Source organism: Dipodomys spectabilis, unplaced genomic scaffold, assembly GCF_019054845.1.
Source record: "Dipodomys spectabilis isolate Male_0828 unplaced genomic scaffold, ASM1905484v1 ptg000002l, whole genome shotgun sequence".
Classification (NCBI taxonomy): Eukaryota; Metazoa; Chordata; class Mammalia; order Rodentia; family Heteromyidae; genus Dipodomys; species Dipodomys spectabilis.
The window spans coordinates 30,162,747-30,177,449 of NW_024870679.1; the positions used below are offsets into that span (position 1 = coordinate 30,162,747).

Below are 14,703 nucleotides of genomic sequence, written 5' to 3' on the forward strand. Positions count from 1 at the left end.
TCTGGGTTTGAATTCGGGGCCTTATGCATGCTTGGCTTGCTCAGTAAACTAGCACTGTAGTATGCTTCAAAGCCTGCTTTTGATTAGTTAATTAGAAATGGATCATCATATACTTTTATGCCCAGACTGATATTGAACCCCAACCTCTGGTTCTGACTCCTGGTTAGCTAGCAGTACAGGGGTGAGCCACTAACAGCCAGTGGAGACTTTTTTTTTAACTAAGTTTCCCTTTTCTTCTCCTGTATCTTTGTCAGAAAGATTTATTCCTGAGAAGTCGCCTCAGGTTCCTTGGTTTTACATACTATAAGCCTTTTGGGAACTTACTTGGTAAGATAGAATATCTGTAACTGTAATTGGGTACAAAAATGAAAAAAAAAAAACTGGAGGCTGAAAAGAGATAAATCTCGTTAGAAGTAGCAAAAGTACCATGGTTTTACTTTCTACATACGCTGGGCTATCCATGAGTTCATCAGAGCACGTGGGGTCTGGCAGCTTTGTAACTACAGGTCATAAGAAGCTCAAAGGAGTTATTGAGGTAAGGCTGCTGTTCTCCTGATGGAAATTGCCCTTTAAAAGCATAATTTCCAATTGGCAGTAGGAGCGGGAAGCTTGCACAAATATCCAAGGAACAATCAGCAGGTCTACCGTTCCACTTGTATGAACCCACATTACTCCAGGAGGAGAAAACGCAGATGTACCTAATTGCCACCAGTCCATAGCAAGCTCTACAGTCACAAATTATACATTCTGGGTTTAGAGTTCTGGTTCTCGTTCAGGGGCACTATTGTCTTATTTGTTTCTTCCCATCCCCTCCATTTACCCTCATCCTTCTTTTCTTCCCTCCCTCTCCCTCTCCCCTTCCTCCCTCCCTTTTTTCCTTAGTTCCTTGCTTCCTTCTGTTCTGACTTGGTCTTGCTATTTAGTCAGTGCTGAAATTGCTGTGAATGTTGAGATTATAAGCCAGTGAGGCCATGTACAGATGTACAGTTTGAGATATTTTTGTTTGTCATGATTTATGGAGGGGATTTTCTTCTAGGTTCTCTTGACATAGCCAATAGAACTAAGATGAAAGATAACATTAGCTAGATTATATATACATATATATATATATATATATATATAGCATATATATAATAGAGAGAGCTAGAGAGCTAGATAGAGACAGAGAAAGAGATACCCCACAAATTTCACCATAGATTGTTTCTAGGACCCTTGCAGAGGTTATCAGATCAGTTGGTTTCATAACTGATCTGATAATATTTACGACATCTCAGTATGGACATTGATAGGTTGTCTAAATAGAGCTCAGAGTACTCAGCATAACATAGAAAGAAGACCAAATAATTGAATGCAACTTTATTGATGTGATGGTCACAATTGCTCTACTAATATATCTGAAAGAAGGTATACACAGTGAAAGTCTTGGGAAATAAAATACATTTTTAAATTAGTTCTTCATGTCACCAAAGAATTTTTAATTACACAGCTCAGCTCCAGAAGTAACATATAAGAAAGTAGATCAAGATTCTAAGAAATCCAACCAATGACTCTCAAACAGAAATCTCCATGACTCAGTCTATACTTAAGCCCCGTCTCCAAATAATAAGATAAATTTATTTTATTTTTAAATAAAATTGAAAACAATTATTCATGTATACTCTTAGTTCTTTTGCATCTCATTCTTTAGTCACAGACCCAAAGCTCAACTTACGGTAGGGAATTAAACAAGACATATATAAGTAAGTCAAATGAAGGAGACCTGAGAGGGTAGAGTATCATAACTGAAAGCAAGTCTGCCATGGTTGGAACCACTGCTGTCAGTTTGGGGAGAAACTTTCTTTAGGTATACACCAAGTGCTGTCAGCTGCTGTCCTCAAAGCTGCCACTGTTCTGGCAAGAATACAAATGCATGGGGCTCATGGGATCAGACACATAGCCTGCATCAGAAAAGAAGTTCAGTTGTTACTTCTTGGCCTTCCAGTACAGTATCTCCCCATGTTTCTTACCCAGACAGACCCAGTACAATACAGAGCTGCCAGCCACCTCCCCTAGATACAATAAATGAAGTGTGGACAAGAGTAGCTGATGAGCAAGCTGAAACGCAAAAACCAAATTTAAGGTGAAAACAGGCTCACCACCAGATGAGCATAAATGACAAATATTGGCATTGACTCTGCTCTAGATTTCGAGTAAAGAAGGGCGTAGTTCTGGAAGGTAGCATGTCGTGATGGCTGAGAGCACAGGCTCTTTGTATCAGGCAAATCTGTGTTCAAGTCAAGGTTACACATTTGCTAGCACTGTGAATTTTGCCAACTTAATCTTTGTAAGACTAAGTGTCTACATCTGTATATTGGATGGATGATATTTCTTACCTAGAAGGTGGCAATGTATGTAAGACACTTAGCAGTCTAACACCAGTTGAATACTAAAGGATAGCCCAAAAGGAGGTGGAATACTAAGTTAAACAAAAAGAAAATAAAGATCCTTTTTCTGTTGAGGGTAGGCTCATTTTACCTCCTCTTTCTGGTAGCTCATTTGGTGTACTTCAATGCTAGATCTAACAACCATGCCATTGGTGGCCTTTGAAGCACTGCTCTGGGTATGTCCCAACAGTAGTAGCTCAGGATCAGGGCACTGTCCAGGAAAAATTGGGCTGATACAGGAAAGCAGTTGCCTTTTCACTCTGAAGTGGAAAAGTCATTCATTTCTTCAGTAAATATTTGTCAATAGCAGCCACTGTTTTTGCTGTGTTTTCCTGGCTGACTTCAGGATCAACTCAGCCATCTACATTTTCATTAAGCCAGCAAGCAGTATGCAGTTGGACAGGTATATTTATTTTCATAAGAAAAGTCTCTGTCAAAATCTCTTAGGCAGCACAGCAATAAACTCTGCTGCAAGAAAATGCTGCTCCATCTGTCAACAGCCTTCTCTCACTCACATCTTCTGGGACTGACCCTGGTCAGAGCGGAGGAAAATTGTGGTGAGCAGAGAAAGAGATGAGGGACAGCTGATACGCAACAATGAATCTTAACTCTCAAGGAACTAAGACAAAATCTATATCTTAGTGCAAAAGTATTTGCTTTTGTCCAGCTGGACATGCAACTTCATTCCAGGCATATGTGGATACTCCAATAAGCTGGGAACCCTTTCATTACCATAATCGCCTTCTAATATGTCATACCATATTACTGGCTCATGACGGTCCATTGTTTCCTGCCCCATGTAACTCCATTGAAAATGTGTTTGTGAACAAATGTCTTATCACCAATATGGTTGAGCTCTCAGTTGGGGAAGGGAAATAATATAAGTATGGTGCTGGGGCTGGCATTTAATAGTAATGTCTTTGGCAACAGAGTATTAAAGCAGATGTGTTGGTTTTGAGTAATTACTCATCTTAAGAGGGACTAAACTGAAATTTCAATGTAAGTTTCAGGAAAAGATTGATAGATTGGAATAAAGGATGTCAAATGAGGCTAAGGACTACGTTTAATTTATTTTCATTCTCTACCTCTGTCCTGAGGTGTGAAAATTTTAAAAAGTAAATAACAACAAATAGCTCATAGGTTGCTGTTATTCTAAAACTGGTTTATGAAATGAAAAGAAAGACTAATTAAAGTGGTTTTTTTTTCTGTGATAAAATAGCCCTACTGGAAAGCCTTAAATACATCTGACTTATCAGCAGGAATTCTTACTTCATGCAAATACCCTCGTATTTTTATTTCCTTTTTTATAGTAGTGGGGTTTGAACCCCAGGGGCTCACAGACACTCTTACTGCTGAACCACACCTCCAGACTTGATTTTTTTGCTCATTATTTTTGCTCTAGAGTCTCACTTCTGATATAGGCAAAATAGGCTTCCTGGTAGCCAGTATAACCAACGTATGAGATGGAATCCAGATCTTCACTGAGAAACGACTTAAGAAATTTTTCTCTCTGGGCTGACTCGAACCTTGATCACAACAATCATAGCCTCTTATATAGCCAAGATTATAGGCATGAGCCACCAGTGCCCAATTCATGATTTTCACCTTCCTTGGGTATAAAGGTTCATAGGAAAAATATATAACTTTTATATATGATTTACTTTTGGTTTCGCTTTCTCCGGAGAACTCTCAGAAGTCTAACTCTTTAATTCTTTAAGAAACAGATTTTAAATGAAAGGAAACCTTCATCTTGAGATTTTTTTCCCACATAAAAAAGCAAGAGTCCTGGTCAAAGTACACATCTCATAGGAGGCCCTGTATGTTAAATTGTGATGTCACCACTGTAAAGATTTGAGGAAATGATATTCCATCTATTAAAAAATGTGATGAAGCCAGGGTCTGGTGGCTCACTCCTATAATCCTAGCTACTCAGGAGGCTGAGATCTGAGGACTGCAGTTCAAAGCCAACCTGGGCAGGAAAGTCCATGAGACTCTTATCTCCAATAAACCACTAGAAAACAATAAGTGGCGCTGTGGCTTAATTGATAAAGCACTAGCCTTGAGCTGAAGAGCTTATGGACAGTGCCCAGGCCCAGAGTTCAAGCCCTAAGACTGACAAAAAAAAAAAAAAAAAGATGATATGGCACTTGCAGCACATTTTCCCCTGACATAGACTGTAAAACCCAGCCTAGACAGCACTCAGCCACATCCTCACATGTATCTAGAGTAAAAAGCAAAAAGATTTTTTAAATGTATGTAACCAATTTGTCTGCCTCTACCCAGAGCACCTTCTCTTTGTTACTTTGTGTCTCCAGAGTTTTCTGTTGCCTTAGGTAAAGAAAGTCTGCATTCAATGTATACTGGTGTGGATCCCAGAATCCCAGGTCTCCAGGGTCAATGGCTATCCACATCAGAGAAGGAGGAACACGTCATCCACTTTACTCTTTCTCAAATCCAGCTCTTGTAACAAATGTGATCTCTTTAGCTAACAAGCTTTTTTTTTATCATCCATATTGTCAAAGAAAGTTGCCATGAGTAAATGTGCCCATTGTACTAAAATTCCAATTAAATACCGAGCCTCTCAGGCTTAAAGGCTGTAAAGGGGCATTCATCCCTATTTCATTAATATGGTGGCAACTGTCCATCCTCCAGGCTTCCAGAGGTCTACATAGAACTCGGTTAATTATGTCAAAGTGCCCTGTTAATTCATTGTGAAGAGTCCTGTGCAAAATAGAATCACATCAGCACCCCCCTTGCCTTGTCTTCAGCTGTTTGAGGGGATGGCTTTGGTTTAAAGTTCATCCTTGGGTGTTTGGCTAATGATGAAGAGCTCCCCTATCATGTAATATAATTGTAGAAATGTACCCTGTTTGCCTTCTCCTCCCTACACACCTGTGATGTGGGGCTTAGAGGTAATGGGCCCAATGATGATGGCCAAGTGTTTGGGATGACATGAGAGGCCAGAGATGATTTTCACAAGAAGAGTTTTTAGAGAGTATATCACATGCTCATACCTATGTTCACACACACATCCTCACACACTGCTGCAGAAGAACACACTTTTTTTAAACTTAAAGGCAAGTGTAGGGCTATGAAAGGTGTGAGGATAAGAATTTACAATTTTTTTCAAACATCTTTTATTTCTAGAAATTAGAGAATGTTGCCTATCTTCCTTAATATCAAATGAGTAGATACCACTTTCCTAATAACCTAGTCAATCTGTCTATTTACCATATTTGTCAATGGGTGAGTGCTGGAGACTTCTCTTCATTTCCTCCAAAGATAAGCTCTGAGAGGGACACGATCCAACACTGAAAAATAAATTAAACACAGCTTTACATCTCCATGGTGCTAACTTTCTAGTATTTCGTTTTTGTTTTATTTTTGTTTTGGTGCCAGTACTGAGGCTTAAACCCGAGGCCTTAGAGCCTCAATTGTCATTTTTACTTAAGGCTGGAGCTCTGCCACTTGATCCACACCTCTACTTCCAGCATTGTGCCAGCCAATTGGAGGTAAAGACTATCATGGAATTTTCTGCCCATGATGGCTTTGAACAGCAATCCTCAGATTTCAGCCTCCTGAAGATTACAGGTGTGAACCATAGGTGCCAAGATTACTGAATGTTTTTAAACAGAACTAATTGGGCTGAGAAGGAGGCTCATTGGTAGAGTTCTTGCCTTGCATGCATGAGGCCCTGGGTTCAATTCCTCAGCACCACATAAGCAGAAAAAGCCAGAAGTGGCACGGTGGCTCAAATGGTAGAGTGCCAGCCTTGAGGTGAAGAGCTGAGGGACAGTGCCCAGGCCCAGAGTTCAGGCCCCACAACTGATAATAGAATTAATTCACTTGGCATAGTTCCTGGAGAAGTGGTAAAATGACACGAAGTTCATTTTATCTTATAAATGTCCAGCTGGAATGGAGTTCAGAATTATTAGGAGTAAGCCAGATCTAGAGTCTCCTGTTTCCTCTACAAAGGTTCTATATCATCTGAGCACCAGCATGGCCCCTGTTGAGCCTCAGTTTATTTCTGCATATATGAAACAACATAAATAATTTAGTTTGTTTCAATAGTTTAATACACATAAGAAGAAATAGCGGATGTAAATCTGGGTCCATATACAGAGCCCATATACAATCCTTCCTTCTAAAAATATTTTTGTTACCTTGAAGTAGTTGTAAAAACAAGTTTAAACTCAAAATGGCAAAGCCGGGGACTAGTGGCTCACACCTGTCATCCTACCTACTTAGAGGCTGAGATCTGAGGATTGCAGTTCAAAGCCAGTCCGGGGAAGGAAAGTCCGTGAGACTCTTATCTCCAATTAACTACCAGAAAACTGGAAGTGGCTCTGTAGCTCAAATGGTGTTGGCCTTGAGCTGAAGAGCTCAGGGGCAGCCCCCAGGCCCAGAATTCAAGCCCCACAACTGACAAAAACAAAAACAAATTCAACAGGGCAATTTACGTGTACAATATATCTTGACTAGTCCTTTCTTAGAAGGAGCTAAGAACAAGGCCATCATCATTTTTATAATGGTTAATATAAATGAAACATCCCAAAATTTTAATGGTTATTGCTATTATTATAATGGCAATTCTGTGATAGAGTGATGTTTACTTCTTAACTTCTTCATGTGAGCCATTTACACATAATCATCTCATTTAAATCTTATCACTATCTTACTACTGAGATGTAATTTCTCTCATTTTATAGTTAAGAAAACAGAGTCTGAAACAATTAAGAAATTAGTTACACAGATTTGGTGCATAGTTCTTCTAGGATTTAAGCCAACATTTAATATCTGATCACATCTGTCAGTTATATGTCTGTCATCTCTCATGTATCCATTCATCTTTTTCTGAGTTCAAAGCAGCTACCTGACTTACTTTCACACTGGCCTTATTATATGTATAGCAGAATTCTTTTTTTTTTCCACTTTGTGTTTGTTTTATTTTTTTTTAATTTAATTTTATTTTATTTGAGAACATACTGTACAGAGGGGTTACAATTACATGGGCAGGATAATGCATACATTTCTTACCAAGCATTGCAGCCTCCTCCTTTGTTTACCCTTCACCTCCCTTCCCAGCCTCCCCCCTCCCCCCCCCCACCCAATCCTTTCCCCCCACCCCCACACCGACATTGTAAAGCTCATTTTTGACATGACATTTTGTACTTCTCATTGTTGCAACAGGTCCACCTGAATCCTTAAACGACTTGTTTGTCCCCATCTCCTCCACAAGTTATACTGACATCAAATATAGTGAAAGCGGGGGTTACACTATGGGGGAGGGACATTCAAAGCAACAAAGAAATAATCTTATAAATGCGTTAGAAACACATGCATGAAAAAAAACATTAAAATACATATTTAAGGGTTCGTTTTCCTAACATCACATTATCTGACCTTTTCCGCTTGACTCATACATATACTAGATATTGCAAATAAGGGAAACCATGGGACCTATGTTTCTTTGGGCCTGGCTTACTTCACTTAATATAATTTTTTCCAAGCCTTTCCATTTCCTAACAAATGGGGAAATGTCATTCTTTCTGATGGAGGCATAGAATTCCATTGTGTATATATACCACATTTTCTTGATCCATTCAGCTACTGAGGGGCATCTGGGTTGGTTCCATGGCTTAGCTATGGTAAATAATGCTGCAATAAACATAGTTGTGCTGGTAGCTTTAGTGTGGTCTTGTTTGTAAACATTTGGGTAAATGCCCAAAAGTGGGATTGCTGGGTCATAGGGGAGTTCTATGTGAAGTCTTTTGAGGAACCTCCATACTGCTTTCCAAAGTGGTTGAACAAGTTTACATTCCCACCAACAATGAAGTAAGGTTCTTTTCTGTCCACATCCCCTCCAGCATCTGTTGTTGTTAGAGTTCTTGATTTTTGCCGTTTTAACTGGGGTGAGGTGATATCTCAATGTTGTTTTGATTTGCATTTCTTTTATGGCTAGGGATGTTGAACATTTCTTCATGTGTCTATTGGCCATCCTTCTTTCTTCTTCAGAGAAGTTTCTCTTTAAGTCTTTCGCCCACTTATTTATTGGGCAGTTGTTTCTTTGAGGATTTGTTGTTGGGGGGTTTAATTTTTTGAGTTCCAAGTATATTTTAGATATGAGACCCTTGTCCATTGTATTGCTAGTAAAGATCTTCTCCCAATCCGTGGGCTTTCTATTGATCTTGCTAGCTATGTCATTTGCCCTGCAGAAGCTCTGCAACTTTATGCAATCCCATTTGTCCAACCTTTCTTTGATTTGTTGTGTTTCCGGGTCTCTATTCAGAAAATTTCGGCCTGAGCCAAGGAGACCTAGGGTTTCTCCTATTCCATCCTATAGCAGAATTCTTAATACTGCCAGCCCTCAAGTCAATTCTCTCTGTTTCAGTCACCTGTCCTGTATAAATGAATTTTTGGTCTCATCCTTGGTACCTTTTTTTCTCTCATTATCTGTCACTTAGCTCATCTTTTTAGCTCTGCCTCTAAAATAAAATCCTAATTCATCCATCTTGTTCCTCCTTCAAAGTTAAGGCTACCTAATCTCTCTCATCTCTGAATCTCTCGGTCTTCTAATTGGCCTCCCTGTTCATTTCTGTCTCTATTATAATCTATCCTCTACCTGTTACCCAGACTGATATTTTGAAAACATAAAGTAAGTTGAGGATCCTCCAGTTACTTCCTAGTTCATTTGGAATAAAATACAAATAATGCATCCTCTACAAAAACCTTATCCCTCCCTACTTCTCCATCCACAACCATGGGTTGCATTCTCTTCAGTTTTCGCCTACATCTCTCATTCTTCCTGGCATCATCTCTGTCCCATGAGCCCTCCAAGTTCTCTTCCAAGTCTTGGCATTAGTTAACTTACCTGGAATATACTTCTTTTTTCTAATTTTAAATTGTTATTATAAAGGTGATGAACAGAGGGATAACAGTTACAAAAGTCAGGTAAGATAAACATTTCTTGTCTGACAATATCATCCCTTCCCTATCACTCTGGAATATTCTTCTTAATAACTCAAACCCCATTTTGCTGAACCCTTGTGTGACATATATCCAAGATGGCTCCTCTGACATTGAAGCTTAAATGTCCCTTACTTAGAGTGATCTTCCCTAGCAGGCATTGTGAAGGGGTTACTCCTTTGACTCAGGGTCACTCTGTGACACAGCACATCACATCTCCTTATTTCTTTCAGAATCTTGTAAAAATCAACTTTCTTAATATAACTTGTTACTTATATATATATTGTCTTTTTTCTGCCCAATGAGGGTAGAGACTTTTATCTTGTTCCCTGCTATATCCTCAACATTCAGAATACGTGTTTGACCCATAGGAGAAGTCCAACAAATAATTTTGAGCAATTATATTAAGTAATAGATCCTTAAATGTTCCTGTCCCTTCCTCTTACACAATACTCCCTCTTCAAGGTATTGCTGTAACAAAAATTTCATCATTTGCCGGGCACTGGTGGCTCACACCTTGTAATCCTAGCTACTAGGAGGCTGAGATCTGAGGATCATGGTTCAAAAGGCAGCCTGGGCAGGAGACCCTTATCTCCAGTTAACCACTAGAAAACCGAAAGTGACACTGTGGCTTATGTGGCAGAGCAGTTGCCTTGAGCTGAAGAGCTCAGGGACAACACCCAGGCCCAGAGTTCAAGCCCCACAACCAAAAAAAAAAAAAAAAAAAATCACCAGGTTCCCGTGGCTTACTCTTGTAATCCTAGCTACACAGGAGACTGAGATCTGAGGATCACAGTTCAAGGCCAGCCCGGGCAGGAAAGTCCTTGAGACTCTTATCTCTAATAACACTAGAAAACTAGAAGTGGCACTGTGGCTCAAGTGGTAGAGCACTCACCTTGAGCTGAAGAGCGCAGGGATAGCACCCAAGCCCAGAGTTGAAGCTCCATGACCAACAACAACAACAAAAATCAGTGCTTGCTTGGTGATTCTTCAGGTCAGTGATCCAAACCCTCTACCATCCAATCTGTATTGTGTTTTATTTATCTTGTATACTATGATTCCTTAGTACCATTTTTTCTCCTACCCTGAACTCATCCACACTAATTGACTGGGTTTTTCAAACATTCATGATTTCCTCTTCTCTATGATTGCAGCTGAGCTGCTCCCACTGTTGAAGGTGCTTGAGGACATCTTATTTATCACTGACAGGAAGAGGGTAGTGTTATTTTTAAAATGAGCAATCCAATGCCAGACTCCTGGAGTCTGAATCCTAAGTACATTACTCACTGCTCTATGACCCTTACTGAATTGTTAACTGCCTTATATCCCATTGTGCAGCTATTAAATGGGAATTTTGCCAGGGGAGATGGCACATGCCTGTCATTCCAGCTATGTGGGAAGTAAAATTAGATGGAGCCTGGTCTGAAGGTGGCCCAAGGAAAAAATATGAGACCGTATCTGAAAAACAAATGTTTTTGAGTTCAAATCTCAATAAGGAGATAAAACAAAAAGGAAGGAAGGAAACTAGGAAGGAAAAAAGGAAAGTAATAAAACAATTTGTAAGGTTAATCATAAGAATTAAATGAGTCAATATGATTACAGCATTTTGACCAGTGCTGATACTCATTAAACACTCAGTAAGTGCGACCTGCATTTGTTATACTTCAAAGTCTGACTTTGTGTAGCAGATTCAGGTGCTTTGAAGCCTTCTTGTAAATCCTGTCAGAATGAAGCTCGTTCTCTTCTACATTACTCTCATCCTCTGACCTCCTCACACAGTGTTAAGTGATTGCTTTGGTGTGGAATTACTATGCTGTGTGCTAGTAAACCCCATTACACAGAGAGCTTGTCGATACTGTCAAACCTTTTTGGATCACCATTGGGCTCAGTCAGTACTTTATAAGTAGTTAAAATAGAAGCATGTTAAATTAAATAAAGTTAAGTTATTCCAAAAGATTCATTTCGAGAAGTTAGGTTTTTCTGAGAGCTAACATGAATTCACACTGATTAATTCACTTCACTGCCTTTAAAATAACTACATCTTTGGGTTCGCTTACTTAAGCTACAAAATGCAATATGGTACCTTAGAGGACAGCCATAGTTAAAAAAGGGAAACACTTTGGCTGAAAACATGACATGTGATCTTAATCAACACTTCAAGACAAACCGTACTCAATTTTGGTCAATAAAAATTTCAAAGTAAACAGGAAAATGTAACCTCTTTAGAATACTAGTTTTTTTTTTTTTTAAGGTATATGCTATATGCAGTAGTTGTGGCAACAAGAAGATAATAGGGAATAAATATTTTATCACCAAAATGGCTATCTGGTTTCCTCTGCATAAAAGCCCATCACCAAGCAGCCCTGTTTGTTCAGCTGCTGAATGTAATTCATGCCAAGGGACATAACCTTTCTGCCCAGGAGATACCCCATCGGCTGGCACTGGACACTGTTCTAGGATGACAGACAGATGGAAACTAAGCACTCCCAGATCAAACACAAAAGAAGAAACCAGACCTTAATCAATGGAACTAGCCCTGTGCATCCAGTCTTCATCAAGGAGTTTACAGAAACTTGGAGTGCAAGAGGTATATCAAGACTCTGCTGAAGTGCTCAGCGAAAATAAAGATTTCCAGAGATGCAGCAGCTTCATGAATTCAATGCAAAGAAATGTGAACTCATGGCAGGTAGGAAAAACACTCAGTTTTGAAATAATTAAGCATTTCTGATCTACTAGGTAGTATTATTTACCCCAGAGGTTCAATACTCACCATAGATTAGATAGGCATATATATGAACAGTATATGATAGCATAGGGGTAATTTCATGCATTTTTTTGGTAAATGTAGAATGAAATTTCTCTTACAAATGTAGAATGAGATAGCATATAGGTTAGTTTTTAAATACTACTACATTATATAGGTTTTATTTTAGTGCTGAAAAGTGGTTCACTTTAGGCTAAAACAATTAAGATTAACTCTATAATGTGTGTATGCAGATACATATGTTCTTATGAAGATCCTGAAGACAGAACAAGCCAAAATGAAAAAAGACTCTATGGGTATATGGATATGGGTATAGCCTTCTTAGTAGACGATCTATTAATTAGGCAAGCTTACACCCAAATTGAAATGTTTTGTGTATAAATCCCATTCACATTCATGTTATGGTTTGTAAGAACAACTAGCCTGTTTACAAATGGTCTTATTCTATGTGGATGGTCTCATGCACCCTGTTTAAAAAAACACTAATGGGAATGAGTGTTTGTTGGCTGAACACTTCTGACAAACACATTAAACAAAAATAGTATCAACGGAGAAATAAGTAAAAATGTAGGTAAGATTACAGGAAAACTATGAGTAGGAGGAATATCAGAAGATAGAACATATGCAAATACAACTTCAGCTTTTCCAAGTGAGAGTAAGACAAAATCCATAAGCAAAACCCATGGGTTACTGTACATTATTATACACAAAGTCCCAGAAAAAAATTACTAACAGGCTTATTTGTTCTTGTTTTTGTTTTTTTTTTTCTAGTCTTGGGGCTAGAACTCAGTACCTGGGTACTGTCCTTGATCTTATTTTGCTCAAGGCTGACAATCTCCCACTTTAGACACAGATCCACTCCCAGCTCTTTGGAGATAAGAATCTCATGGACTTTCCTGCCTGTCTGGCTTCAAACCACAATCCTCACATCTTAAGCTTCTGAGTACTTAGGTAGTGAGCCTGGAGGTTATTACTCAAGAACGAACCCAGATGCCCCTCAGTAGATGAATGGATCAAGAAAATGTGGTATCTATACACAATGGAATTCTATGCCTCCATCAGAAAGAATGGCATTGCCCCATTTGTTAGGAAATGGAAAGACTTGGAAAAAATTATATTAAGTGAAGTAAGCCAGGCCCAAAGAAACATAGGTCCTATGTTCCCCTTATTTGCAATAACTAGTATATGTCTGAGACAAGCAGAAAAGGTCAGATAAGGTGAAATGAACCCCAAGATAAGTATTCAAATTTTTTTTCTTTCATGCAATTGTTTCTAACATATTTATAAGGTAATTTCTTGCTTTGTATGTTCCTCCCGCATGGTATAACCCCTGCTTTTACTGTATTTGATGTTGGTATAATTTGTGGAGGGGAAGGGAAAAAACAAATTCTTTAAATAGGGATACAGGTGGACCCATTGCAACAATGAGATGTACAAATAGTTATGTCGAAAAACGAATTTTACAACTTCGGAGGTGGAGAGGGGGGGTGGGGGGAGGGGAAGAGATGGGAATGGATGGGAAGGGGAAACAAAGGAGGAGGCAACAATGCTTGATTGCTTGATAAGAAATGTACTCATTATCTTGCCCGTATAATTGTAACCCCTCTGTACGGTATTTTCACAATAAAAAACTAAAAATTAAAAATAAAGTTCTGATATTGACCATGATGTATTATACACATAAACTGACATATGAATTAAAATCCTTTTGTACAATTATTTAAAGAACACAATTTTTTTAAGTTCTGATTACTAGACTCTATTATGGATTCACTACACAAAGACAATTGTATAAGTGTGCTTTATTTATTGATTGATGAAGATAGTGGAAATCTACAGGCTAGTATACGCATCTGGATCCCAGCTGGATATTGCAGAGAGTTCTTCCTGACTGTTTCATGAGTAAGATGGGAAGAGCCAGGCCATATGACAGTAGTTAGATTGATTGCTAATGATTGAATATCCAGGTTTGACTTGAAATCTCAGTCAACCTACATAAATGACAGTCCTCGTAGCATTAGGTTGAGACTTACACATTGGGAATAAGTTAAACTAAATGCCACTTTCCTTGAGGTTATTGCCTGAAAATGAATTGTCCCATCTCTAAGAGTCTTCAGTTTGAGGCAAAAACACTTGGATATAGTAGAAGGATGTAAACACACACAGAAGAGTATATAATGTGATATCCTAGACCCTCTGTTTCTGTTCTCTAATTATTATTATTTTAATTTTATTGTCAAGGTGATGTATAGAGGGGGTACGTTTACATAAGTAAGGTAGTAAGTACATTTCTTGCCGAACTTATTACACCCTCTCTCATTTTTCTCCCTCTTTCCCTCCCCTCCCATACCCCCCCCAATTTGTACAGATCATTTCCAACATAATTTCTTGTGAGTATTGATGTTGCATTGATTCCCCTTTTGTCCTTTGTCTCACCATTTTGTTGTTCCCTTCCCTTCCCTGATTCAGATAAACGTATATATAATACCCAGTGTACCAATATCAAATACAGTGACAACAGGGGATAAACTATGGTGGGGGACACGAAAG

At 38.8% G+C, this 14,703-nt stretch overlaps 1 protein-coding gene across 1 annotated transcript in view; it reads right to left on the minus strand.

Annotated features, from left to right (window-relative positions):
- Positions 1 to 1,860: 1,860 nt before the first annotated feature.
- The window catches only part of LOC122109216 (serine/threonine-protein kinase TNNI3K), a 276,701-nt gene continuing 263,858 nt past the window's right edge, over positions 1,861 to 14,703 (minus strand). The window contains exons 24-25 of the mRNA XM_042681475.1: positions 5,655 to 5,734; positions 1,861 to 1,937 (exon numbers count right to left, since the gene is read on the minus strand). Of these exons, the coding sequence (XP_042537409.1) occupies positions 1,861 to 1,937; positions 5,655 to 5,734 (157 nt within the window). The remainder of the gene's footprint in view (positions 1,938 to 5,654; positions 5,735 to 14,703) is intronic.